Source organism: Phlebotomus papatasi, chromosome 1 (assembly GCF_024763615.1).
Source record: "Phlebotomus papatasi isolate M1 chromosome 1, Ppap_2.1, whole genome shotgun sequence".
NCBI lineage: Eukaryota > Metazoa > Arthropoda > Insecta > Diptera > Psychodidae > Phlebotomus > Phlebotomus papatasi.
The window spans coordinates 57,478,547-57,506,166 of NC_077222.1; the positions used below are offsets into that span (position 1 = coordinate 57,478,547).

The 27,620-nt window shown below is 33.2% G+C and overlaps 2 protein-coding genes across 3 annotated transcripts in view; one reads left to right on the top strand and one right to left on the bottom strand.

The window, feature by feature from the left end:
• Window positions 1-2,822: 2,822 nt before the first annotated feature.
• On the bottom strand, window positions 2,823-4,413 carry LOC129808502 (ADP-ribosylhydrolase ARH3-like). Its single transcript, XM_055858281.1, has 2 exons — window positions 3,524-4,413; window positions 2,823-3,428 (listed from the first exon to the last, which is right to left on the bottom strand). Exons 1-2 carry the CDS (start codon window positions 4,186-4,188, stop codon window positions 3,041-3,043), a joined length of 1,053 nt encoding a protein of 350 aa, XP_055714256.1. The 5' UTR covers window positions 4,189-4,413; the 3' UTR covers window positions 2,823-3,040.
• A 226-nt stretch (window positions 4,414-4,639) lies between these two features.
• Window positions 4,640-27,620, top strand: part of LOC129808098 (protein neuralized) — a 36,675-nt gene continuing 13,694 nt past the window's right edge. Inside the window, exon 1 of one of the 2 annotated variants that reach the window (XM_055857816.1) lies at window positions 4,640-5,013. In XM_055857816.1, the coding sequence (XP_055713791.1) occupies window positions 4,983-5,013 (31 nt within the window). In that variant the 5' untranslated portion in view covers window positions 4,640-4,982. Of the gene's footprint in view, window positions 5,014-15,848; window positions 16,280-27,620 lie in introns of those variants that run through there. The other variant, XM_055857808.1, reaches the window with a different exon arrangement.

Below are 27,620 nucleotides of genomic sequence, written 5' to 3' on the forward strand. Positions count from 1 at the left end.
ATTTTTGAAAAAAAAAACAAAATTTGAATTTTACCCTATTTTTCAACACATTTTGAATTGTAAAAATGGTTCTGATTAAAGGAAGAGCAAATCCTTCGTTCAAACAGTAGATAATACTTCTCAAAACAAGTATGCAAAATTTCAGCAGAATGATCGGTTCAGTAGACGAGTAATCTTGATTACCGCATTGTATAACGGTGTTTTGAGAAAAACGCGTTTAACTCTTTCGTCTCTTTTGGGACTCTGAGTACCCAAAGTAGCATATGAATATTCAGTGAAAAACAATGTTTTTTTAGTCTGCGGTCTTTAATGGGCTATAAGCCAATAAAACCTTATAGGTAAGGTGAAAAAAAACAATGTTTTTTTTTAATTATTCAGAACTGATAAAAATTCTATTCTTGTCGATGATTAAGAACTGTAAGGATGTCCAAATGTAAGATATTTTTTTGTAGGACCTTAATTAATTCGTCAACTTAGATATTTTTGATTAAAAAATGACGAAATTGGCTTGCAGCATATGCTGCGGCCCAGAAAGAGTTAGTTTTACAACAATATGTGCGCGCGGGCGGAATGCATAACTAAAACTGCTCTGCTGCTCTACCTCCGAGAGTTAGGTGTGATTCTTTCATAATCACATCTATTGTGATACTCCGATTTTCTAAAAGTGCTCCGATCGAGCTGAAATTCACAGGGTATATGTTTTGAACATCCCTGATGCCGAAAATGGTAGTCCGCCATTTTCGGGTCCGGCCGGCCGTCCGGGCGTCCGTAGTTCGCAATATATCCGGTTTGAAAAGAGATATCTTCATTTTTTTTTTAAATATATCTAATTGCATGCACGACGATTTCTATGCTATTAGTTTTTTGAAAAACCGGTTCTAAACCATTCTAGACCGGTTTAAAACCGGTTTTTCTAGGTTTTCTCGAAATTGACCTTTGCCATTTGAACCATTTTATGTTCATGTTGTAGCGCTACTTGAGTAGACCAATTTAAAAAGAAAATTGGAGGTTGCTCCATGATTTCTCGAGATATTTCAAGTTGAAATGTCATGAGTGCCAAACAACTATTCTTCTCTCTCTATTTCTATATACGTCTCTTTCTTTCATTTCACCTCTTTTTATATGAAATGTGTAAGTGAGAGTGCAAAAGAGAATGCTCTTCAGTAGGTTAGACAAAGATACCAATATAATTAAATATAATAAGAGATTTTAATGTACTTTATTTTCAATAAATTAAACGAATTAAAATAGAAAATTCAAACTAAAAAGATATGAAAGAATATTAAATATACTCACTTTTAGGCATAGTAGGGTAAAGTGATATAATTTGGAATTAGTGTTACAAGTTGGACAATTCGCCGGTACAAGTTAGACATGGTTTTTTTCTTGATAAATACAGTACAAAATTTGTTTTTAAGCACAAGGCACCAAATTATAAAACTAAAGCATTAAAAATATACAAATAAAAATGAAGTACTAAATTTATCAAGACAAAAAGATCTGTCCAAATTGTACCATTGTCCAACTTTTACCACTGTCCAACTTGTACCACTTTACCGTAGTTGGCATATAAAATATTCTATCTAAGTGGGAGAATTATTAGAAGATGGAAAAAGACACAGAAAAATGAACAATTTTGGGTGTACTTTTTCAAAAAATCTTTAAAAAATACACTTTATTTTCATCGTAGGTTGTTGATATGTTTACGAAAGTTATAGAGGATGAAAGTACGCGTCATTTTAGCTTTATGTGACTACCACCGGATAATTAGAACCGGAGATATAAATTTTTGAATTTTATAAAACAGCAAAAAACTAAAAATGCATAGGGTAAGTGTGCCAAATTCCGGCATAGTTGCATGCAAGCGCCAAAGTCTCAAGTTTGAAATGTAATATCTTTAATAGAAATTGATTTTTTTCATTCCTTCTACTTAAGGAATTGTTGCTTAGAACCTTGCAGACAGTTTATCGTCTTTATTTATTTTAAAATCATTCTTAATACATTTTAAAATGAATAAAAATGTAGACATAGCTTTGGTGCCCTATTTCGGCCACCTTCATTCTCATAGTTCCTTGCCCTTCGGGAATTCTTCCAATATCTTTTTCACGTCATCTCGTTTGTCGAAGCTACATTTTTTGTTATTCTTTTGCATTGTATAATCTCTGGAGTATGTAAAAACTAAAAATTCATGGAAATTCGAGGAACAAAAAAGGTGGCCGGAATTGCAAGCTGGCCGGAATTTGGCACACTTACCCTATATTAAAAAATCCAGACGTGACCCGGACAAACGCATTTCAGATTTGAGATTTCTAAATGACCCCCTGAACAATTTTTTGTACTCTCGTCAGAAACACCCACAAAAACCTAAATTTTGTCGCACAGTGTAATATGTTACAAATAGTTTAAGAATTATTAAACGAAATTTGCATTATTTATGCATAAATATTATCGTTCGAGTTTGCCACAATCCAAATTTGTAATGAAGGAATCGCACTTCTATAAGCTGATCTAGGCTTATCATTGGCTTTTACTTCGATTGACTTGAAATTTTCAGAAAATATTTTTCAAATGTTATAAAAATAAAAAAAAATTAAAAAATGATTTTTTGACCTGATTTAGAGTAATTCTAACAAGATTGTAAGAGATCCGCGAATCATTTACCTCTAGAAATTGCTCAAATCTTTGAGTCATTCTTTGTTCTTTCCAAAGATTTTGTCCCAGGCACGTTTCATTAGGAAGGACGAAAAGGTAGGGTATCGTAAAGAATTCCAGCTTGTAAAACGAAATAAAAATCAGACACAATAAATCCAAATTTTAGAAAATTCTTTCTAGCAGTCATTTTATTTTTTAGATACATCTTTCTTCTAACATGACGTGCCTCAACAACTTACAAACATTATTACCCAAAATATATTGTGCATTGTCCTTGCACCTTTCTGTCCAATTAGCAAATCATTTGAGCCCATTCACTGGCTCCATGCGGAAGAAAAAAACCCTCTTGGGGTGAGATTTCCTCAAGGCACTTGGAGAAGCTATTCAGCTACTCTTGCAGAACCTTACTGAGGGAATCCGCGAGATTGGTGATCTTCTCAGAAGCCTCACAGTGCTTCAGCAGCGACGGCGGAATTATAGATTCTCCGTAAAATGCTCCGGAAATGGCGCAAGCCATACTGGCTATGGTGTCTGTATCACCGCCTAGGGAGATTGCATACTCCAGGCATCGCTTGAAGGGATTATCTGTGGCAATTCCATCGATTTCTGAAAGGCTGCGCAGGAAGCAGTAAATGGCAGTTGGGACGGAATAGAGGGCACAGACGCTGTGGCCGAGGCTATTGACCACAGCCTCCTCAGAAGGATTTCCTTTGTCCAGGAGCTTTGTGATTTCCGTCAGTTGGCGGTTATATGGCTCAGGATCACCATCATCGATGCTGGAAGAAAAGAAATCTAGTACCATTTCTGCCCCAAGATAAATTTGTCTTCCTAAAACTATTTTTTTTTTTTACAAAATGTTTTTCTTATTTACTCATCATTATCCTGCTCAATTGGCTTCATCTTCCTCATGAGCTCCTCAATGAAATGCTGAGTATCTATGGGTTTCATGGGATTCAGATGGAGACTCTGATGGATAGCTAGTGCCTGCAAAATAGCCCCATTCACTCCCAACTTGTGGCTGTGTGTAATTTCTGCCTGTGTCCTGACCATCTCCACGAGCTCAGATTCACTGCGAACACAGAAAAGAGGCACCGGAGCAACTCGCATAGCTGCTCCATTCCCAAAGGAACCTCTTCCGGAAAACTGTTCCCTAGCCAATTGCTTAACATTCTCGAATTTTGCACCTTGGAATTTGTTGAACAGCTCATTGATGCCACTTCCGTACCCGCGATTTGGGGCTTTTACGTAGCTCTGCACAAAGCGTTTGGCCAATCTCGATTGATCCACTCCTTTGTTCTCAATTAGCTCTTCTGCCACAGAAATAGTCATTGCTGTGTCGTCAGTATAGGGCTTATAAGGAGCGCTAAAATAGATTCCGGATAGCTTCTCCAGAAACTTCTTCAGTACAACTTTGGTGCCAGGTTCCATTGGTTCTCCCTCATATGGACAACCGCAGCAGTCCCCAATTAGTACTCCTTGAAGTGTCCCGCGGAATTTCATTGAGAGTAATCCTCCTTGCTCCATGATTTTCTTCATTTGATATGGGAAAGTGTCACGCACAACAAGAATTCTTCGAAGTGTTTATCCAGCAACTTAACACCTGTATCTGCAGATGAATCTTCTGCTTATATATGTTTAGAATGCAAACCACACTATTTATTATGCAAGATATTCCAAATTGAACGGAACACGTAAATTCTATTTACGTTACCAAAATATTTTGGTTAGGGCGATCCCCATATCCCATGAACTCTAAGCGTAGGAAAAATATCGGAAATGTCCCATGGCGTACTAGGACAGTCGGAACAGTCTTGGAAATTTAAAAACCCAAAAAAACATTGTTTAATAAATTTATTCAAGAAAATCTATGATTAAATTTCAAACGTATACTAATTTTCTATAAATATAAGTTTAATTAAGTGCATATTCTTTCTTCTTTTATAAGGAAAAACATGAAAATCTTTAAATTCTTATTGGAAAAAAGTCAGTTGAATTTCAAATAAAAAATCGGATTAAACGATATATCGATGCCCTTGGCGATATTTTGTTCGATATTGGATTTCCAGCTGACAGCCGGGATGTCATGTTTTTTTTCTCATATAAAAAGTGAAATGTCTCTAAAAATGATGTAAAATATATTTTTTCGCTAAAGCACTAAACAAAATAGTGAATAATTAGATTGTAAGATTGCATTGGAATGTGATACACTTTATCTGTAATCGGCCTCATGCGTCCACACATCATGGAAGCGCTGTGAAGTGAAAATTCCGAGGAACCCAGCCTCTGGCCAGAGCCTGCATAGCAATCTTTTTTTTTATTTTTTGTGGAAAATGGGGACTCGAATATCAACCAACAAAACAAGTAAGTTTATTGACTGTCTTTTACGACTTCTGGATCTCCAACTCCAATGCAAATTAATTGCAGAGGTACCTCTGCATTCGGTGTTTATGAGAAAATTGCTGGGGTGGGTTTGCTTATTTTTGCTAAAAAGTTTAATTTCCGCACAGAGATTCCCATAAATTGCAGTTATGGGCTTTGCAATCCACGTGCCTCCTCTCTGTTATATACAAAATCTTATATTATCACGCAATTTTGCGCAATTTATTGTCCCGGCAGTGGCTGAGAGGCTGAATGAATATTATCACAAACTGGAAGGAGCATGAACAAAAAAACTATTTGTTATCTAACGTTCTTGAGAGCAATTATGGCTTTCGTCAAGTAATTTGTGAGAAATAAGTTGTTGCTGGATGGAGGATTTTTTATTCTGGCTCACAACTCATCGGAGCCAGAAATCTTGAGAGAGTCTTGGCGCCGCTCTACTAGTTCTGAGCGACAGCAACGCGGTGGGAATACGGTAACTCCTAGCACAGGGTCTTTCATTAAATTTGTACGGAGCAATAAGAAACCACTAGAGTCCAAATCCACAAACATAAGCAGATAAATCTCTGACTGGTTCCTGGTTAATATATTTTTTAAAGATAATTGTGACTCAGTGCTTAAAAGAAGGGAAAGTGTCTCGAATGGAGTGTTGTACGAGATAGGGTAAGTGCGCCAAATTCTGGCCAGCTTGCAATTTCGGCCACCTTTTTTGTTCCTCGAATTTCCATGAATTTTTAGTTTTTACATACTCCAGAGATTATACAATGCAAAAGAATAACAAAAAAATGTAGCTTCGACAAATGAGATGACGTGAAAAAGACATTGGAAGAATTCCCGAAGGGCAAGGAACTATGAGAATGAAGATGGCCGAAATAGGGCACCCAAGCTATGTCTACATTTTTATTCATTTTAAAATGTATTAAGAACGATTTTAAAGTAAATAAAGACGATAAACTGTCTACAAGGTTCTAAGTAACACTCCTAAAGTAGAAGGAATGAAAAAAAATCAATTTCTATTAAAGATATTACATTTCAAACTTGAGACTTTGGCGCTTGCATGCAACTATGCCGGAATTTGGCACACTTACCCTAATTGGTTTTGGCCTTGTCTAAATTTCTGATAGGCAATCGAAAAACGAACAATAACTAGTAACCTACTGTGATTGGTTACGTTCGAGAATTTGACATGAGATTCCTAGAAATATTTTAAATGTAAGTGGTAGGTTATTACAGTGGGACCTCGATAGAGTTAACCCCCGATAGAGTCAACAGCTATTTTTTTTACTCTACGGACTCCGTTAGAGTCAACTTGGACCCAAATTGACTCCGATAGTGTCAATTTTTCCTTTATTATTGAACTAATAATATTATATGACTTTATTATGATTTTTTTTCGAAATTAATCCTCTAACGGGTAAGACCGCCTCCAGGCGGTCTTCACAAAAATCACATTTACAGCGATAATAAAGGTTTTATTTATTTAAAAGTGCTATAGTGTCCTCGGTAATAGTCTTATAAACATCTCTTGAAAGTTTGAACTCATTTTGACTCTCCGTTTTGTTGCTATTCCCAGTTTTGTGTAACAGGTCAGAGAAAAAACAACAAAAAATATTTGTGCAAAAAAACTCATTTCCAATTTCCATAAAAATACCGATTTAAAGTTATCTGACTAAAATAAATTTATTTTTTACTGAAAGATATGTCATTCTACTTTGTATATTTTATTTAAAAAAATTGAAAAAACTAAAAATGTGAATTTTAGAAGCAAAAAGAGTTTCAAAAAAATTTTTTATTTTCTCACCTAGCGCCTAAACTAAAAAAGATAATGAAGAATGGATGGCTTTTTCGACTGTATTGGATCTTAATTATCCTAGAAAACATTGTTTTAGAACTTTTTTCGCATATTAAAGAAAACACCGTTAGAGGGGTAAAACCACTCTTTTTGTGTATCAACGTAACACTTTAAGCACTAGAAAAAAACATTTATATAGGGTGTCCCATAAATTACGCAAGATTTAAATTAAATAAAAAACACATTTTTTTCTCAATTACACTTTTTTTTTAAATTGGAAAACAAAGTACATAACATAGGGTTTATGTATTAAATATCGCATCCAGTAATTAACCTTCATGGCTTTGCTGGCATATGAATCCTTTCGTCTAAGGTTTTCATTACCTTTTTGGACAAATGTGGCTAAATTTCGATAATTCAGGGTTAAAAGTCCTCTTTTAATACACACAGGTGAATGTAGGTCTGTTGACTTAGGCTTGTAACTTTGAATAACCGAATAAAAAAATGTAATGGTCTAAAATTACATGATCTAATGGACTAATTATTTATTATTAAATTAAATTAAATTATTTAATTATTTCTTAAATATTTTTTTAGAACAAAAAAGCATTGGTCTGTCATTTAGTGATGGATTTTTAATAACCCTAATCTATAAACTGTCACGTAGTATTTTTATTATTCGTTGGGGACCTTTGTTTCTGAAATGCCGCTCAATTTAAATCTTGCGTATTTTCTGGGACACCCTATATAAGGATATGGTAATATTATGATAAAATTCGTATATTAACCATGTAATCATTATCCACCAAAATAATTTTCTTTTCATGATTTTAAGCTTTTTCACCGATTGAAAGTTCTCTTTGCTTATCTCTCTCGTTTTAAGATTTTTTATTAAGCCTATGATCGCAATATAAGGAATTTTGAGCTATCATTAATTTGGAAGTGAATAATATTATAGCACAAACAAAAAATATGAACTTAAATTACTAAAACAAAAAAGTACAAGATGCTAGATTTTTTTTTAGTATAACATAGTGACGAAACATTTTATAAATTTATTCGAACTTTTTAAAGAACTTACTTCGTTGAAAAATTTACATGATAGACGACCATAAAAAAATCTCTTTTAAAACATGTAAATTTATTTAAAGTTAATTTTTTAATTAAAAAAAAATTGGATCAAAAACAAAAATAAACAACAGAAAATTAAAATTGGTAAGCAAAAAACGATTTTTTTTGTACATTTAAGATTTAAGTGCTGAATGGTTAAAAATATCGACTTGAAGTCTTTGGACGACCCTACCCCCCCCCCCCCCCCCCTTTAAATAAACTTGAAGATTATTAATACAACTCTCTTGTCCACCCCACCTCTCCCTTTCATCTTTCGAAAAAAAAACCCTATGACGTGTTTTCTTGTAATCGCAAAAAATACGTTTTTTGATGGTGAACGGGAGCGGTGGCGAGAAAATGAGAGTTATATTAATAATCCTCTCAGGTTAACTCTTAATCCCCAGGGTGGTCTGAAGACTCCAAGTCGATATCTCTAACCATTTAGCGTCCATATTACAGAACAAGAAGAAATAAGAAAAAAATGTTTGTATTGCTATTTTTGTGAAGTTTAGAGCCATAGTTACGGCATAACGGAAAGATCTACTGTCAATATTATCTTTTACACTAAAACTTTAAAATGAATTCTAGTTAATAACGTTAATAATTTTAATTATAAAAGTAAAAAAAAGAGAAATCTTTAAGACACCATTTCGCTATCTTTACATCGTGGGCGGACCTTAATATTACCGCATGGAGAGTAATTTATACTTAAGATATTTACTAATAATATAAATATTCCGTAAAATCATTTCTTAATCCCCAACTTTTGCCCAAACATACGACTTTTTTGAACCAGAGGGTGTAGAATTTATGGGTTAATTAAATAAAATATTCGACTATCGTGTTGAATTTATCAATGATCCAGTACAACCATAAAATAATATCTCTTTTGATTTTTTCTCGGACTCCGATAGAGTCAACGAATCCAATAGAGTCAACAGGCCTGGAAATTATTAGTTGACTTTATCGAGGTCCCACTGTATTTCCTCCCTATTATCCTTTCTAAGAACTAAAAAAATAGTAAATTCGGTAATTCCTATTAGATACAGGCGTTTATACTGACAAATGAAAGTTAACATCACCAATTTGATTTTATATCATTCATATCATAATGCCCGATGTGAAACTTGCAAAATGCGATTGTGATATCGACTGTCCAATGTTATACATATGGGATTGTGACGATGCTAACAATGGTCAGTTGAACCTATAATAACACAGGTATACAATGAAAAAAATTCTTAGGAAGTATTAGTTGATTATTATGCTATTGGGTGTGCTGATTTATAAAATGACTTTAATTTTTTTCAATCACATCGCAATTCTGAGAATTTATTTTTTTTGCCATTTAGCTGTTTTGTTTTACTTTATTAATTATATCTCCGGTTCTAGTGAACGGAATTTAAATTTTAGATATCCGTTGGAAAGGTGAAGAGTTACCCTACAACTTTATATTAGTACATGAAATCTGTAAAACCACCCCTTGAGGGTGAAATAATGAGGTTTTCCTAAAAAATCTCCAAAAAATGCTTTGGACTGAGGTTTAAAAAAATCATATATAACAAATTATACCCGATATTTCGGTGCTCTCTTTGGGAAAATATAGAGGGTCCTTGGAGGTATATATTTGACCATAGAGACGCCTCCTGTGAATTCTCTTAATGTCTCATTTATTGTTCTTAGTCATTTTTGAAAATACAAAAATTCTATCTTATAGCAAATTGTTTTTGGGATTTTTGAGATTCGATTCTTTGGAGTCGGGAAATTAATTCTTCAGCAATAGATTGCTAAAGAAGCCAAGATTGCTTAAGACCATAGAGACTTATTAAAACCTTAGAGACTTAGACTTAAGACACCTATGAAACACACGTTCACACTACATTCGAGTGCATTTTTATGATATTTCCCTATACCTTCCGAAATAATTCTGAGCACATAGAATTTTATACATATGGCTTGATAGAGGGCTCCTCGCGCCATATAAATAAATATGCCTTTTTTAATACTTTACAAAAAAGTCATCTTTGTACGAAAATATTTCCAAAATCTAACACTCTATCTTCTGTATTTTTAATAGAGTTTCTGAGTGAGTTAATTGAATTTGTGCTGTTAGTGCTGAACGACAAATTTAGGCGCAAAGTTTTTTGTGAGTCGAGATTGAGTATTGAGGTGATTCCGTGATAAAGAAGGACAGCTTTGAGGCTTCTTTTCGGTGGGTCTATAAACAGGCTCCATTCCTTTTTATCGTACGTGATATTAAATTCACTCATAATTTGATGATTTTAAGAGAACTTTGTGTTTTGCAAACAAATTTAAGCAATCTATTGCTAATGGCTCGGGCACACCTTTTAGATCAAGAAAATTTCATGAAGTCGAATTTCGGATCTCTTTCTTTTTCACATGTTTTGCATATGTCTATCTTATTCTCTCGCACTCTTCTTCTTCTCTTAAACATCACTCTAAATTCAATTTAGCTCAATCGAATTTGGTATGCGAGAGAATGAGATAGACATATGCAAAACATGTGAGAAAGAAAGGGTTTCGAATTTCGACTTCATGAAATTTTTCTGATCTAAAAGGTGTGCCGGAGCCATAAAGAATTAATTTCCCGACTCTAAAGAATCGAAAGAAAAGGGTGTGAATTTGGATTAAATGGAATATCCCTAAAAAAGTCAAGGTAAAAGTTCAATCGCTAATGCCACAATTTTTCGAAAAAAAAATATCTCCCTTTTTAAATTTTAATACTTGTAATAACTAATTTGCTTCAGATTTAGGAGTAACACATTTTCGGTTTAGTGAATTTCAAATTAAACTAAGTATAATTCGTTTGTCACTAAAAAAATCTATAATTTGAATTTTCATACAGCAGTTGTCTGTAAAAAAAAAACTTTAGAAGTTCGAGCCTATTTATCTATTAATACCACGATTTTTAAAATCTTTGAAATAACCCTGTATTATATTAGTGAAAGAGACACAAGAAAACCTCTATCAATGACAAGAAATCATTGGGTGTAGTCATGAAGCGTACGAGATTGTTTATTTTTGCTGTGCATCTCTCACCGGAACTTAGAGCATGATGGGAATCCAAACGAGACCGATCTATTGAAATTGCAAGTAACAAAAAATAGTACCCACCGACGTGGTGGAGTCTTTCCATCTTTCTCAGAAGGGGGACTCTAGTGGATCATTTTCGAGAAAAAAAAAGAGGGATGCACACCTTCTGCCTGAAAAAAGGGCCTCCCAATTCCCAATAGGAAATGAGCATCTGCTAGAGGGAAAGCAATAGCAGACGGTGTTCGGGGCTCATTTCTCTGAGGCAGTATAAATCAATATATATATTTGTAGAGAATATTTTGATGCAGCACTTCTCCAAGACAGAAAGATATAGCAGGTGATGTCCATCGCTAAATTACAAAATTTACCCATTTGCCAACAAAAGGTGCAAGTGAGCAGATGATACTTTATGTGGCTGGTGCACCAAAAGTTGCATGCACAAAATACCACAAACATCAATGTCAGTTGAAGCATTTGGGACAAATTTTCTTCTCTCGAGGAACCAAAATATCGATGGAGAAAAAAGTGCAATTAAAAGAAATTGGTTTTTGTAAACTCTCTGATGATAATCAAAATTATTCGGTTTAATAAAGTTTTTCCCAAGAGTTTCCCATTTAACTTTTCATTGAAGAGGAAAATTAGTGAAAAGAAAATTAATAGTAGTTGTTCGGAAAACTCTCATAAATTTACAATAATTGCTTTTAAGAGTAATGAATTGATGATTGAGTTTATCTAAACATAACAAAAGTCAAGAGCTTTGGGAACATGTTGGTTAAAATTTGAAATTTTCTCACAGACAATTATACTTGATGATTTTAATATATCGGTCATTTGACATAAATCCGAATGACTTGAAATATAGAATAATCGAAATATGGAATACACTTATTATTATTTTTTAAATCACAATAAACCTGTGAGTATTTGTCAAAATTTAATGATTGATAGCGCAAATGAAAGGTCTTGTGTAATACCAAAGAACATTATGATTTTGAACGACTCACTTGTGACTGAAATCGAAAAAAAAACTATTTTTAAAATTCTAAAGCTCAGAAAATGTAGTACTCCCTCCGTTCCAAAAAAAAAATCGTGAGTTTTATGAAAAAATAGGGATTAGGAATAGTATCAGGGAATATTTCTATTATAAATGGATTATATATTCTTCATTTTCAAATGTTACCTTGAATACTAGGTACAATGGCAAGTTGAGGAACGAATGTCTCATAGTTGCTCTTTTTTTGCGATTTTTCAATGATCTCCAGTAAATCGTTTATGACTGAGAATTAAACTGCGATTAACGGATCTAAGACTTCTTTAAACATTTAGTTAAAAAAATACATGGGTAGTTCTTTGCAATACGTAAAAAAACATACCAAAATGAAAGAAAAATTTTTGAAATTAAAGATATTTTACAGAAATCCAAAAAAATACTTTTTTGAAAGATAAAGAGAAGGACGGGAGTAAAATATAGCTATTGTCGACGATTCTAAGGACAACTTGTAGGGGATTATTCAAAGACTCCAAGTCGCTATCTTTCGTAATTTAGCACCTTAAACTTATTTCAAAAAGAAATCAAAATAAGAAATTCTTAACACTTGTTTTCTCAACTCACTATTACGGCTAGACTCCAATATTACACTGAGTGAGAGAAGGTTGAGTGTTACTTGAACTTATAATTTCAAATCTGGAATTCCCTATTTCTTTCACATAATTGTTGAGAAACAAATTGAAATGTGAAATGAGTGTTGTCTTAATGTAAATCAAAAATTCGAAATAACCGTCAGTTGAGGTTTGGGATTACGCATGAGGCTTGTTTCAACCTTTTTTGGGTGTATATAGAAGCTTTTATGTTATAACTTTCTTTTTCTACAGTCTTCTTTATTATATTTTAATATTTATGATTTACATGAAAAAGAGGATTAAAATAATTTTTATACAACAACACAAATAAAAAAACGAATAAATTTCTTTATTTTGCTTATTTTCAATTTCTTTATTTTCCTTTTTATTTCTTTTTAATTTTTTTTCTGTTAACTTTATTTATTTAACTCGAAGTTCTTACTTCCGGAACATTTGTATATTGGTGTACGTGCTTTCATGAAACACTATAATGGTGTCTACACACTAGAAGCAATTTTTGTCAAAAAATGCTTTTTTTAATTCTGACGTTTCTGTCAACAAGGATAGGGGAAATTTTCTTTAAAAAGGAATTTTTTAAAGAAATTTCTCTTACTGTGTAGATGCCGTAAAGCACATTCCTATTCGATACCCTATTATAAACATTGTCAAACAAAAATTATCTCGACTGAAGTATGTACCCAAATCAAAAACATTTATGCATATTCCTCAGTCGAGATGAACTTTTACTTGAAAATTTATGAATAGACAATTGCTCAATGAGCCTCATGAGTGTTAATTCGGCACTCGATATCTAGCTATATGAGTGTTGACATGCATTAGGTCCATTATAGTAGGGGGAACTGGGGCAGTAGTAAACTGGGGTAGTTGTAAACACTGTGATTTTTTTCATTAATTTTAAGACTCCAGAGGATAAAACCCATAAGCATTCATAGATACCATGGGCATGGGGATGTATGTCCACAGATGAATTGGTCAATAAAATCCTAATACTTTAAAAATAAAAATCATTTTTCCCGAAAATGTTGATATTTCGATTATTTTGGTCATTTGGATTTCCGCCTGGAAATTAAAAACTGTGTAAAATAATCGAAATGTAGCAATACCACTTCTTTGAAAAGAAAAGAAATTGAGATTCACATTATTTCAAAAGAATAAATAATTGGTCAGAAAACTGCATTTGGGGTAGATGTAAACAGGCAATTTCAATTTCACAAAATGAGTAGGTAAAAGAGCAGGAAATTGACCTTCATGCGAAATATCTATAATTCATAGATTACGAAAAAAATTGGTGGTGCTGTGTTCAATAAAAAGTCACATGATGTCAAAATATGGGGAAACTCCATTGAAAAATGTCTTTGATATGCATACTTTTAGTTTTTTTTGCTATTTTAATTATTCTTTGTAAAAATTATCGTGACTTTTTGAAAAATATGCAGTCTTTATATATCTCTTAAGTAATTAAAATAATCGAAAGTGGTGCAAAGTTAATTTCAAGGGTGGAAAAAAGGGTCTTTACATCCTCCCCAGAAAGTGTTTACTTCTACCCCAGGTATTTTGCGAAAAGAGAAAAATGCACAGTGACACAAATTTTATTTTTATGGAAAACTCAATTGTTTTCCAGCATCCGCATTACCTTCGATGTATTGCCTATACCCAAGGGTAAAACATTAGCTAAGAAAGATTTTCCAAAAAATTACGGTGTCCTTGGAAAATCACCTCAAATTCGCATCTATCGAAAACGGTTACATGTGCCCCAGTCTCCCCTATGAGACTTGCACTAACACTCACTTTCTCTGACATGATAAGCATCAACCTAAATATAAATGAGACTTGTCACTGCACTCATTGCACTTATTAAAAAAAATAATTCAAAGTAGGTTTTTAATGTGATACTAAGTGTCTTTCCGTGTGGATTTGTTTCAACACTTATTTCTTTCAGTATACCACTGAAACAATTGAATATGATGAATAGTTCATAGATAAGATATTTTCGATATACATTGTATGTAAAGCAATTATTTTTAATTGTGTCTTAATATTAATTTTCATCTCAAAAAGATAGTCAGACCTTGCACATTAATCCAATTTTTGTACACTTTGAAAGAGTTGAAAGGCAATTCATTTTAAGTCACCCAGCTTCAACCCCAAACTGGATTTTTATGCATTTGGAATTAATTTACAATTGGAATCTTCCATAAGCAGATGTTAATAGACTTATCACGGATTTTTAGAATCTGAAAAACTGAATTGTCCATCTGCTAAGGGTCTGCCTAAAAGGAATCATTAAGATAGTGAAATGCCTTACTTCCAAGCTTGTTCAGTGATTATAATTTCAAATCTGGCATTCCCCATTTCTTTCACATATAATAGTTGAGAAATCTAGATTGAACCCAATGCAGTCAAATTAACGCTGTTCTTAAGAGGTAAATGTTTTGGGAAAGGAACAGATGCAAAAGCACCGTGGCAGGTGCCATGAATTCCAATGAATTATCCTGTCGATCGATGGGGCAAATGCAAGATTCACATTTGCCTCGAAAGCAACATAAATGGCTTATTAATTTTGAATCAGGTGAAGAATCAATTGAACGCAATAGTATTGCTTTCTGAAATATCGTTTAGGCGAGATTGGACGATAAGAAGTAGGAAAAAAAATAAGCTGAAGGACATTCCTATTAAATTTTACTGTTATGATTCATATATTTGATGTTCAATAGAAGTGAGCATGCTAATGAATTAATGTTATGGTGTGGGATTGACAAAAAGTGCCAAAAAGTTGTGTCGATAGATGAAAAGTAGTGAGTGTGCCATCTAAAAATGTTTGATCAAGAAATATATATAGAAGAGTTTTTGCAAACATTCGGACTCTTTTTAGTTGAAAATGGGCAAGAAAAGAGAGGGGTAAAAAAGTGAAATATATATTTCTTTTTTTTATCTTATGTACATAACTTTTCATGGATGGGCACATGAGAATTCATGAAAATTATTATACCAACATTCTGAGTTTGCTGATGTATCATATGATTATGTGTTGTACATAATTTCCTCGGTGGCTTTATTCAAGAGAAAAATGTTGGGAGCATTTGTTGATCACACGAAGCCATACCACGCAAGAGTGGCTCAAAGGAAAGGCATATGGAGTAGTAGTGTTGAGTTTTATACTGGAGTGAACAAAGAATGAAATCATGTGCCCTGTCTTCTCACTCATGCCACCAGAGACTTCCAGTGTAGCTGGAACGTTGCTGTAAAATAGACGTGATTTTCATTTTTGATTTCAAAACATCTACACTTTTCCATCCTAAAAAAGCGCGCGCTTCATCAAGGAGGGAATCTTTAATATATATATACATATATACAATTCGATATATACATCCCGTGTGACTTGTTATAAGATTCCAATTTGATTCGATTTAGGAGAGAAAAGATACAAGACAGAGGAGATCAATATGACCGGAAATAGTAGCTAATGTAACTAATTGTATAAAGAAAGAAGATATATAGAGATATACCTCCTTGAGAATCAACAAGTTTACCAGTTGAATGACAAATTTTGTGGTGTTTCCGCAGACAAAATGAGCTCCATTCATATTCAAGTGAAAATTTATCGTAGGCGAAATCAAATAGTGTGTCAAAGAAGACGAACGAAGAAGAAGAGTAAGTTTTAGCAACATCCTCTCATAAACGCATATAAATATTTATTTATATAATTACTCTATCTAACATCCGCTTTAGAACTATAAATGCTTCCCTGAAGATATAATTCTTAAGCAATATTTCTTACTGCATTTGTACGCGGAAGTTTTGATTGACTAAAGCTTGAAAATCATTTTGGGTCGTAAAATTCAACATTTGGATGATGATGTGTATCATCTTCCATTATTAGAAACAAAGATAGCTAAAATACAATCACATTCCACAAATACACCAGCCTCAAAACCATGTCTCATCCCTAAAATATTTTCAATAGTTGAAGAAGAACTAACGTATTGTCGTTTCCATCAGCAAGTCTCGTATAATAATAGAGAAATTCACAGATTATTTGAGACTAGCTTATATAAGTTACAATTTAGTGAGGTATACAGATAGAGAGAGAAAAGGTCCATTTAATAGTGAAGGTATGAGATTTGTAAGGCAATGCACTGAAGGAAACTTTGGTTCACTATCTCTCCTTTGTGCTTTCTATTTACACGGCATTTTGTACTATGGGTTTCTTGTTTCGTATATATTCTCTCTTTCTCCCACTATACTCAACATCGAGTCTTTTTACCTAAGCACCAAGAGATCAATTCACAGTAGATGTTTTTTAGACCACTAACCGATGCATTGAGCCGGGAGCGAATGAAAGAGAAAAACAAAATAATATATAGAAATATCCGTTTAGTACATAACAAATGAATATAGTTTTTTCCATCATAGCCCTGAGGACAGATGTCATGGACCAAAGTAAATGAACAAAAAAAAATCCTTTTCACTACCATTCACTCTCATGTTAAAGTTACGTGAGAATTTTTCAATTTTTGCCATAAAAAAAAGAGTCACCCACAGAGCGTAGAAAATGTGTTAAATAAAAAAGTCAAGCAAAAAACATATTGCCAAAAATTGTTAAAGGTAATTTTTAAAAACATCTCACGTGGGTGTGTTTAGTTAAATTAGCTACTTTGCATAAAACACCGAACATCTCCAAATAATGAGCCATTGTTCAATTTGTCGTGGTTGTACAGACAAATTTAAAACAATGAAATTTATAGGGCTTGAAATTGGGGAGGTTCGACCAAAAAACACACTCATATAAAATGTAACGTTGTGCATTTTTATATCCCGGCACGTGACTCAATATCTGTTTTAATGTGATTCAATAAAAGTTAAAAAATGTAATCTACTTCAGCGTTGTGCTCTAATAAATCCATCATTGATGGTTGTCTAATAAAAGAATTATTTAGAAAATCATAGATGCGCGCGATTTTTACTCTCGCAAGAATTACTTCTTACTATAAGAAAGCTATAAACCTTCTTTACAAAGTTTATTTACTGTGAAAATATTGATAGATTTTTAATGATGGCTTGTATACTCGGTTATTGTGCTTTGCATCAGCGTATAAAATCCATTCGAGTAGTTGCATTAAATTTCGACAAAAATTGAAGACATTGTTATGAGTTGAACCGTGGTAGGGATGTAAATAGTATACCTATCTTGATTCAGCTCCTTTCTACGAATTCTCATTTAAAATATTTCTAGAAAAAAAAAACATTATTTGGTTATTCAGCAAACTGATCAGTGAGATATTCAAAATGATCAGAGAAAAATTCAATTTTGGTCAGTAAAATATTCCATTGTGGCCCCTAAAAAACTGAAAAATGATCATGGATCTCTTTAAATAAAACCGAAAATACCAATGTAATTCATAACTTCTTTGTTTTGCATTTTCCAAGAATATTTCACTATTTTTGGACATTTACAATTTACGTTATTCATTTTATTTACATTCTAACCAAATTTATTTTTTTACAAAAATGCTGGTCGATCTATATTTATGTCGACTTAAAGAAAGAGTTAATGCACTGAGAAAAAAAGAGGTTACGATTAATATTTTTTCGTCATTACTTTAACACTTTTCGGGTGTAAAAATTATATTAACATTTTTTAATGTTAATTTTACACCTTCAACATGAAAGAAGGGTAACTTTAACCCATAATACACCTAAAAAGGGTAATATTTACACCGTTTTCGGATCACTGCAGGGTAAAATTAACATTTCCAGAATGTTATTTTAACTTTTTAGGATTTCTCTTATTGTGGACATAAAAGCTCCGAAAATATTATGTCTAACCATTGTGCCTGTGTGTTCACCTGTGTATGCCATAGTCGTTTGTACAAAGGCCAGACAATGAGAGATAGTGAACTCGCGTCTTTGAGAGACCCTTCCTATAAGTCGATCCTAAGAAGAAAAATATAATCTTTATTTTTCCTTAATCCTCCTACTTTCTTAAAGCATGATATTCTTTTCAGTATTTCGAAAAATAATTTTTGTACAGACAGTATAATTAGGTCCATTTAAGTCATCTAATAAATAATCATCTGTTCATTCCAACGTGATAGTCTTACAATATTAAACTATTAACCGATATAACCATTGAGATATTTGATTTGATAAAATGTTTGTAAAATGTGAGAATTTGAAAAGTAAACTCGGAAGGATTTCCCATATTTACTCTCAATACATCTGAGAAAGCTGTAAATTATTATAACTTTAATAAATGTCTTTAAAATGACATATGATACACACTTTTAAGTTGTGACACATTATTTACGGTTCATGAAATAATTTATCTGTTTTTTATTGGCCTATAGGTGAAACGGGTGGTGATATACACTTAAGGTTCTTAGAGAAAATTTTTCAGTAGTTTCAGGTAGAGATTTCATTTGAAATTGGTTAACTGATAAAAATAATAAACGATGCCAATTTCATATTTTATGCTGTTTTTTTATAGTCACTAAAATTCTATGAAATGCAACATAAAGCCGGTAAAATTACTGTCCAAAAATATTTTTCAGGTTTAAGATTTTCTAGTAATACCGTTTGTAAAAGATATTTTTTTCCGTGGGAAACATTAGGAATACAATGGAGTGTTACTTTCCTAAATCTTTTTGGGAATTTGGTTAATTAGAAATAAATATTTTACTTGGAAATTAGTTTTGTAAATCCGATTTGAACCTAGCATTCTTACATCCCTTTCCAATTTTACAAATCTTTAGCACATTATTTAAAGATTCACAGTTAACTCTTTCAAGGCGCCTTAAGACCATCATCAATGGGTATCACAGTGACAGAAATTTAATGAGATCTTTGAAGAAAATCTTAAAGGATTTTACCTTCAGAATTTGTAAAGAATCCAATTTTCGAAAAAGTATGTTCTTCAAGAAAAGGTTGCAGGTTGTATTCTGATTATTAATGTTCATAAAGCAGAACAAAGAAGTGCATGAACACCTTTTCCGATTTTTAATGATTTAGGGTGCATCTGTGACATCTTTCAGCTTTTCGCTAATTTTTTCAGAAATGCACGTTAAAATGCAATTTGTCCACTTTCTCAAAAGAAGAACATCTTGAAAAAATGCACTGCCCAGAGAGATGAAATGAATTGATCCCAATTAAGAGCAAGGCACATTAATATGCGCACTTTATCCCCATGTGCTTGCTCCCCAATTGACGTATTAATGTGGGTACATCTGCTTGATGGAAGGCTCTATGCTAGTGTGTATTTCCTTGCCAAAATGATCAAGAATATGCGGCATCCAGTATGTGAGAGGTATAGAGGGAAGTGCGAGAGACGATAAAAAAAAAGTCATGCAAGCTGCCGGCTGGATGTTGAAGCAGACCCCAAAATTCTGCTTTGCCATTGGCTACAGGCGCGTGTCAGCGCTCAAGAGGGTATTAATTGTTTAGAGAGTAACCAACAGCTGCCGGTGGCTCTCTCAAGGCACAACACATACATTATATTTGGTTTGGTCGATATGACGATTGTTTGGTTGCATGATAAGGAATGATAATAATACTTGGGGCTTGGTTGAAGAGGTGTTCTAGAATGATGATTTGGGGACGGGGGGAATCTAACCCCTTTATTTTGGATATAGGTATAATAAGCTTCCAATTAGAAGAGGCAATACGTTGAGTTCAATTGTAGGGTTGAGTGGCAATTTATCCCAATTATTTCTACCATTTCTACAATGTTTTGGAGCCTCGTAAAAATAGCGATAGAGTGTTGCGGGAATAATTCATAAAGTTCTTCGAATGAATTTTTCGTGTAGTAAATTGAGTGTGTATGTAGTGTACTTTCTACGGTTCACGTGACGCACCTTTGCAATCGAAGGGGAAATTTCAATTGTTTTTGATTCACAATTAAATCCATTTTTAAAATAAATAAAATATTTTAGTTCCATTTCATTTTCTCTTAGGCTACGGATTTTAATTGTTTTCAAGCTCCAGAAAATCAGAATATGCAATGGAACTATAATAATATTTTATTGTTTTAAAGAGTATTTTATTTACTTAAAAATAAAATTAAGTGCTCCACTACATCCCACGGAGGAATTAGGATTTCTCACAAATAATATCTCTAGACATGGATAAATATATTTATTACTTTTTTTCAAGAAATGCATGAGGTTGCTGTTAAATTCAAGTCCTGTTGAATTAAATGCAATAAAGTGGACGTATGGTTCAAACAACTTATTTAAAAAAAAATTTCTGGTGACTAAGGGGATTTGAACCCAAGATATTTGAATCATTAAGCGTTTTAATGATTAACCAAGATTTGCTTTATTAAAATATAAAGAATGCACCAAGCTGTAGTATTGCAGACACTACCAATAACCAATATTAAAAATATAAGAATGTCAATATTTATTGATAGAATTTCAGCTATGTTTTCACTTAGCCTTATTTCTTGATGTTTCTTAAATATATTTGTGCAATGTAATAAAATATCCTTCACGGTTATTTGTAAATTACACACTTCACAATGTGAATTGGATCACAATGTCAGTTGGATCAGCAATTGTCGTAACTTCCTCATCACCTCATCAGGGGTTCTTGTATAGTGTGTGTATTTCCATGGTGTTAGAAGAAGTGTTGATGAGGCGATGAGGAAGTTACGACAAATGCTGATCCAACTGACGACATATAGGAGGAACTTCTTTGTTCATTATGAGATAAATTTGTATGTTCTGTCCTTAACCTAAAGACTGCTTCACTTCTTATGCATCATAATCGTATCCAAGAAAATTTTTTAACTTTTCTAAATATATTGGTAAACTCGGAAAATTTCACTCCATTAAATATTTAACTAAGAAAGTTTCTTCGCCAAGTTTTTGACAGATTTAATCATTGAAATAAATTCAAGCAAACTAACACTGGTAAAAATAAAAGGATCAAATTGATCCAAATTTGATCCTTTTGCAAAGGATGGATCAAATTAACATGTTTCTGTTATGAAAAATATGCATTCAAAGTTTGAAATCCGATCCATCCTTAGCAAAAGGATCGAATTTAGATCAATTTGATTCTTTTATTTTTACCAGTGAATAATTTTTCCTAACAATCATCGGTAAGTTGCATAAAATGTATTCATTTTGGTTCCATTTTTTTTCCGTTGAAAGCTGGAGTGGAATGATAACTTTTCGACACTATCGAGTCGACAGTGTCGATAAAACTATATCTCGTAGACTAAGTGAATGTCGCCTTTTTACGCATTGTTGGGCCATTCATTGTGACATTCTTAAAAGAATGCGACTGTTTATAAATATCTATTTCAGTTACAGGAAGTCCTGCTATCGTTTAAATTTCTCAGAATCGACAGTCGATTCGATAGTATCGAAAATAAGTTATCATATCACCCCTGTTTTTTATTAGTTAAAATTTTAATATTTGACAAATTACTGAATTCTCAAACAATTAGCAATTTTATATTGTTATTGCGCTTACTGAAAATTTTTTTCAAAATTTATTTGTGCCCATTCGATTGCAAAGTGGTCAATGTTTTGTCTGTACGATCGAAGAAACAGAGAGGAAGACACCAAGAACGGATGGGTAGGGAGTTCAACGGCGTTTGCCAGCCGTTCTGGTGTGCTTTGCTTGGAATATCACACAAATCACACTCACTTCATATGGTCTTGGCATCAGTTTACTGAGAGACGCTGTCGCGAGTGGTTGTGGGTCGTTGTGGTTCCGCTGGGGGAATACAGTTCTTCGTGACGTGCTTCTCGTCCAAAGAGGAGGAAATTTAGTTACAAACAGCGGGTGGGAATGCCAAGACTTTAATCATCAATCGGAAATACAATTATCACGCACAATATACCATCTAAGTCGTTTTTTTTTGCTATTGTCTTAAGAAAGTAATACAAATAGTATTGTAAGTTTGTAAAGTTTTGGTGCTTGATTTTGTCAAAGAAAGTTCAAAGTTCAGTCAGTGTTTAAGTCATGGGTTTGTCAAGTGTTCAAAAGAATAAGAATGAACTAAATTCGGAAGCATGCAGAAGTGGTGGACCAGCATCGTGTTCATGCAAAAATATGGATCTCTTTGTACCACCAACTCAGCGAAAGATGAAACTGTTTAAGAAAATCAAATTTCGCATGGGATTAGGTTAGTAGAAAAGCGATGGAAGAAAAATAGATCTTACATTAAAATATTGTCCAAATTAATTAATAGGAAAAATAACATTATTGCTCACAAAGCACAATGATTTATTGCATATTCTCATATCTCATCTCTTTCTTTGGAATTGCAATGGTAAACATAAATATACACATTTTCTTTTGATGTTAACCGTTTTGCTGCCGTGGGAATCTTTTGGTATAGTTAATTGGTCTATAGATAGTTTTTCACGTTTAGAGAAAGAGACACGACAACATTGTGAACTGGGAGAAGAGTTGAAGAAGTGGGTGACGCGAAATACGAAGTATGGATGTTGAGCTAAAAGAGGAGATTATTGGTATTAGAGAGAAATGGAGTGTGTGTTACAAAATATCAACTGGGTGATGTTTTTCACAAGACACCATTCAGAGCGTGGTATTTTTTTTTGTTGTTCTCAAATTTAAACAATTACACCTGGTTAGTCACGAAATGGACGTACACTCAGGCAAAATTGGTATTTCAATTGCTCAAACTCAAATAATTTTTCGATATTGATACCTCCATGGAGTCATTTCGACATCATTTTGCAAATTTGAAGTTTGAGAAAAATCGTCCCAATGCTCGTTGGTTTGTCCGTTAAGGATTTTTCAAGGTTAAAAGGTCAAGAAATGTACTGTAGACACTGTAGAATTTAGTGATCAATAGATTGGGACAAGTCTTGAATTCTGAACATGTCCAAATGAATTCCAATAGGATAATTTTTCTGAAAAATATCTAATATTTTCAAAAAAATTATGTAGACTTTCAAAAATATGGAGTGTTACTAATGATCCCAAAATTAAAACTGTGAAATCGATACTATGCTTCCTAAATTAGTTTCGGAAAACAAAAATAATCATCAAAATCGACTTTCAGATAACATATAAAATATAGATAAAGAGTTCAAGTATTCGGCTAAAAACGTTTTTTTTTTTGGTGATTTATTCAGGTGAAACTAAAATGGATTCACCTTATACTTCTGATAGAAGGAAAAATAATGTGAATATTATTATTCGATCTTTAGTAATATTAACTATAACTTTATTAACGTCGTTTTCCAAAGTAACACACTGTATATCAAATTCTGGAGGAAGATTATAGGTGGAAGTGGGGCAGCTTTGAAATTGGGCTTATTTCTCCCACTTTTAAGTGAAACTGGTACCTTTTAATAATATAATTCAGCTCCGAATACCAATTGCGAAGCTATATTACATTATGATAAGTCTCAATTCCATTATAAAAAAAAATAGGAGCAAAACCTCTATTTCAAAACTGCCCCACGTCTTCCTATTCCTCTAAGTTAAAGTTATTAATATCAAAATTAAAAATAAAGTTTTTCGAATGTTTCAAACCGAGCAATATTTCTTTTTACACAGATATATTCCAAATCAAACTTTTCCAACATTCCATTGGAGTATAAGAACTCTTTAACGATTCATCGTTTAACATCAAAAGAAGTCTTTCTCACGCAATAATTATTCTCTAAAGACTCAAAGTGTCAGATTAATTTTCTTCACTAAAGAGATCTATTTAAAGAAGCCTAATGACTTTAAAATATTTCTGTAAGTTGAAAATTAAATATTTCTTAGCCTTTCCTTTCATCTAAGCTCACGCATCAATCAATTCCTATTTCGGTGCAGTGTGATTGCACCGAAAATGCATTATAGAGAAGTCCCTATAGGACATTAACACATAATCTTCCAAGTCACGATTTAAATTGAATCGTTCCATTATTCAATTGTTTTCGTCACTATTCACGATGTCGTGGTTTCTTTTTTTTTTGTGTATATGTTGTTCTGGCTGAGCAATGTGTCTGATGTGAGAGATACGGATAGGTTGAAGGAATGTCTTGAATTCTCCATCAAGAGAAATATTTCATTCATAATATGCAATAATGGATATAAAACATTGCCATTTCTAATCTATATAAAAACATGTTGTGAGACACTAAAGAGGTAACAATTTTGCAAGTGTTGTATGAGGTGGTATTCACCTATGGTAGAAGAGAAAATTGACGCATTTCCCACCATTTGGGTTTCATCGTATGTTATGAGACTGTGAGCGTTCACTTTTTGACCTTTTCCGTCTTTTGCTTCTTGCATTCTCTAATATTGGATGGTGATGAAATCTGAACCGTGGGAAATTTGCTGAAATTCGTGTCCAACTTCACGATATCCCCAGCGGATTCCCATCATTCTGGTCGCTTCAATCACATCCGCACACATTCAATATATGCAATTTAATACCCAATGGTGCTTTGATATTCAAGTAAAAAAAAATTTTTCATTCGTCATCCTGGCTGCACTTGGAGGAAGGTGGAAGAAGACTAAGACATGAAAAATGCACAAAATTCACTGTTGCATGAAGAATGTCGGAGAGAAATTGAAGAAGAATTACAGGAAATTCAAAGTTCTGCTTCATGTACTTCTCCATGGAAATGACTCCTTAATTCACATAAGCTACTTCTGTATTTTCCTTCCCCAGTTTATACTCAAAAATTTTTCCCATTTTATAGTGTATTAGAGAAGGGTTGCGTGTGTTTTCTTCCATTGCAATTTTTGTACATGTTTCTTTTGCATATGACTGTAGTGTGTCCTTGTTTGTGGCATAATTTGCAGAAGAGCTTCTACTATGGTGAAAAACACCAATTTCATTTCAACTTAATTCATACCCTTTCTTCTCACAGTCCCATTTCGTAGCATGATATTACGTTTTTGTACACTTCAGGAGGGTTTATTCTTCAGGGAAACCATCATTTCATGTATCCATTCAAGAGATGTAGAATAATTCGCTCATTGCAATTGAAAAATTCTGCGTTTATCCCTGGTATAGAGGGAAGTTTAATTCACCAAAAAATACTCTCTTCTTTCCATTTAGTGCATTTTCACCCCTCGTTTTTAAAATCGTGGCAATGTGTGTGTGTGTTTTTGGTTGAACCCCTCATCTTAAAACAGGATATTGGTGAACAAATGCTGAGGGAAGTTGCAGCTGTTGGTTTGAATGTCGCTTTTCCTGTTGATAAAAGCGTCATGAACACCAGTATTTTTGGTGGAGTATGAAAGAGGAAAAAGGCAGAAAAAAAAGTTGCCCAAAAACTATGGATCTTTTATGTAATAATTTTTGTGGTTTAGTAAAAAAAGATAAAATAAAAGAGTCTTGCCCATTACTTGAGCCATGAATTTGATTTCTCAAGTGTAGTGGTTATAAGAGGAAAAATTTTAACACGTAGTATACGAGCGTAAATAATTATTCAAAATGAAGATAATATATTCTTTGTTCTTTCAACCATAATAAATAATAAGTTGTAAGGCATGGATACATCTGCAGGTTGGATGGAGTGATGTGGGGAGTTTAGCCACTCCAGACATACGAGCTATTCAATTTTGTAGAAAAGACTCTGCACGATTTTGAACCCTTTGATTGGGCCGGGAATGTGTATAAATGATAATTGGAAAACTCGCCATTGAAAGCAAAATGTGGAGTTTCTCAATCATAAATTTGCGCTTTGATGGTTAAAATATCCTTGGTTCTCATCTTGTGAGGATTAATCTCACTGGCAATAGATTGCTGACCGTCCTTGGAATGACATGACTATTACTTTACTTCAAGCGAAAACATAATATAATGAATAAAATACACACTCCCCCACTCAATTAAAATTCAAGTATGAGGGTGGATTTTCCTATTAATATAGAATGTGATAAAGTGTAGAATTACCCAAGGGTATTGCAAACCACAATCCCCCATCGAGAAATATCTTGTGAAAATTATATACAGATGTGCAGTTCTCTGCTGTTCTGCCTAACAACACCAAGATCGAGTCAAATGCGATTAAATCTCCTACAAAGATTTTCCCTCCCAAAATAAAGCGCGATGGCACGTATGGGAAAAGACCTATGGGACATTCTATATCTTAATGTGCGTTGTGGCATGAGTGTCAAAGAAAGATATTAATCCTTATGGGAGCCGTCTTATGGGAAATTAAGGTATAATTTTGGTGGGTAAGAGAATTTTTCAGTGCCAATCAACTTGTCAATTTTAGAGGTATTAAAACTTTAGTTTTTTCGGCAACTCTTTGGCCAAAAAAATCACTATGTACTTTCTAACTTTCTATCAGTATCTTTTTGATCATGTGGTGCTCAGAAGTTGTATCATATTATAGTCTAAATGTAACAAATTTTGAAGAAGATGGACATACAGTGGAGTACACAAAGCGATAAAATAATGAAGAAATAGATCATTACTCATAAGAGTAAAATCACTGAGAGAAATCCGAAAAAGTTAAAATAACATTCCGGTAATGTTAATTTTACCCTGCATTATTGATCCGAAATAGGTGTAAATATTGTGCTTTTTAGGTGCATTGTAAGTTAAAAAAGTTAATCGCATCCCCTTTTTTCTCAGTGATGGAGTAATTCGGAATCCTTTCGGATTCGGATTTTTATGTTTCTCCACTGTTTCACATAGGCAATGAGAAAGGAAACCCACGTGTAAACTTTAGGATCCAAATAGGCTCAGGCTAATTCTCGAAAATATCCTTTAAAATTTGAGAGTAAAGGGTTTGGAAAAGGAAATCTAAGCGAGGAACCTCTAATCTATAATCCTAAGCCTTCTGTGTATAACAGTTTCGAATAAACCTATACTGCCAAATTTTACAGGCTAAATGCTAAATTTTCCCGAGGATTAGCCTGAGTCTATTTAGGCTCTTATATGGGCTTCAGACCAAATGCCCTAAACAGACATACGGCTTAACATAATTATAATCAAAATAATGAACAGATTCTATTTCCATCAGTTTCTGATTAATACGTCTCTCCGGCTTAAGCT

Coding starts and splice junctions, on each gene's coding strand:
- LOC129808502 (XM_055858281.1), bottom strand. CDS start 4,188: ATGAAGAAAATCATGGAGCAAGGAGGATTACTCTCAATGAAATTCCGC. Junction 3,429..3,523: donor ATTGAGCAGGATAATGATGA/GTAAATAAGAAA, acceptor CTTTTCTTCCAG/CATCGATGATGGTGATCCTG.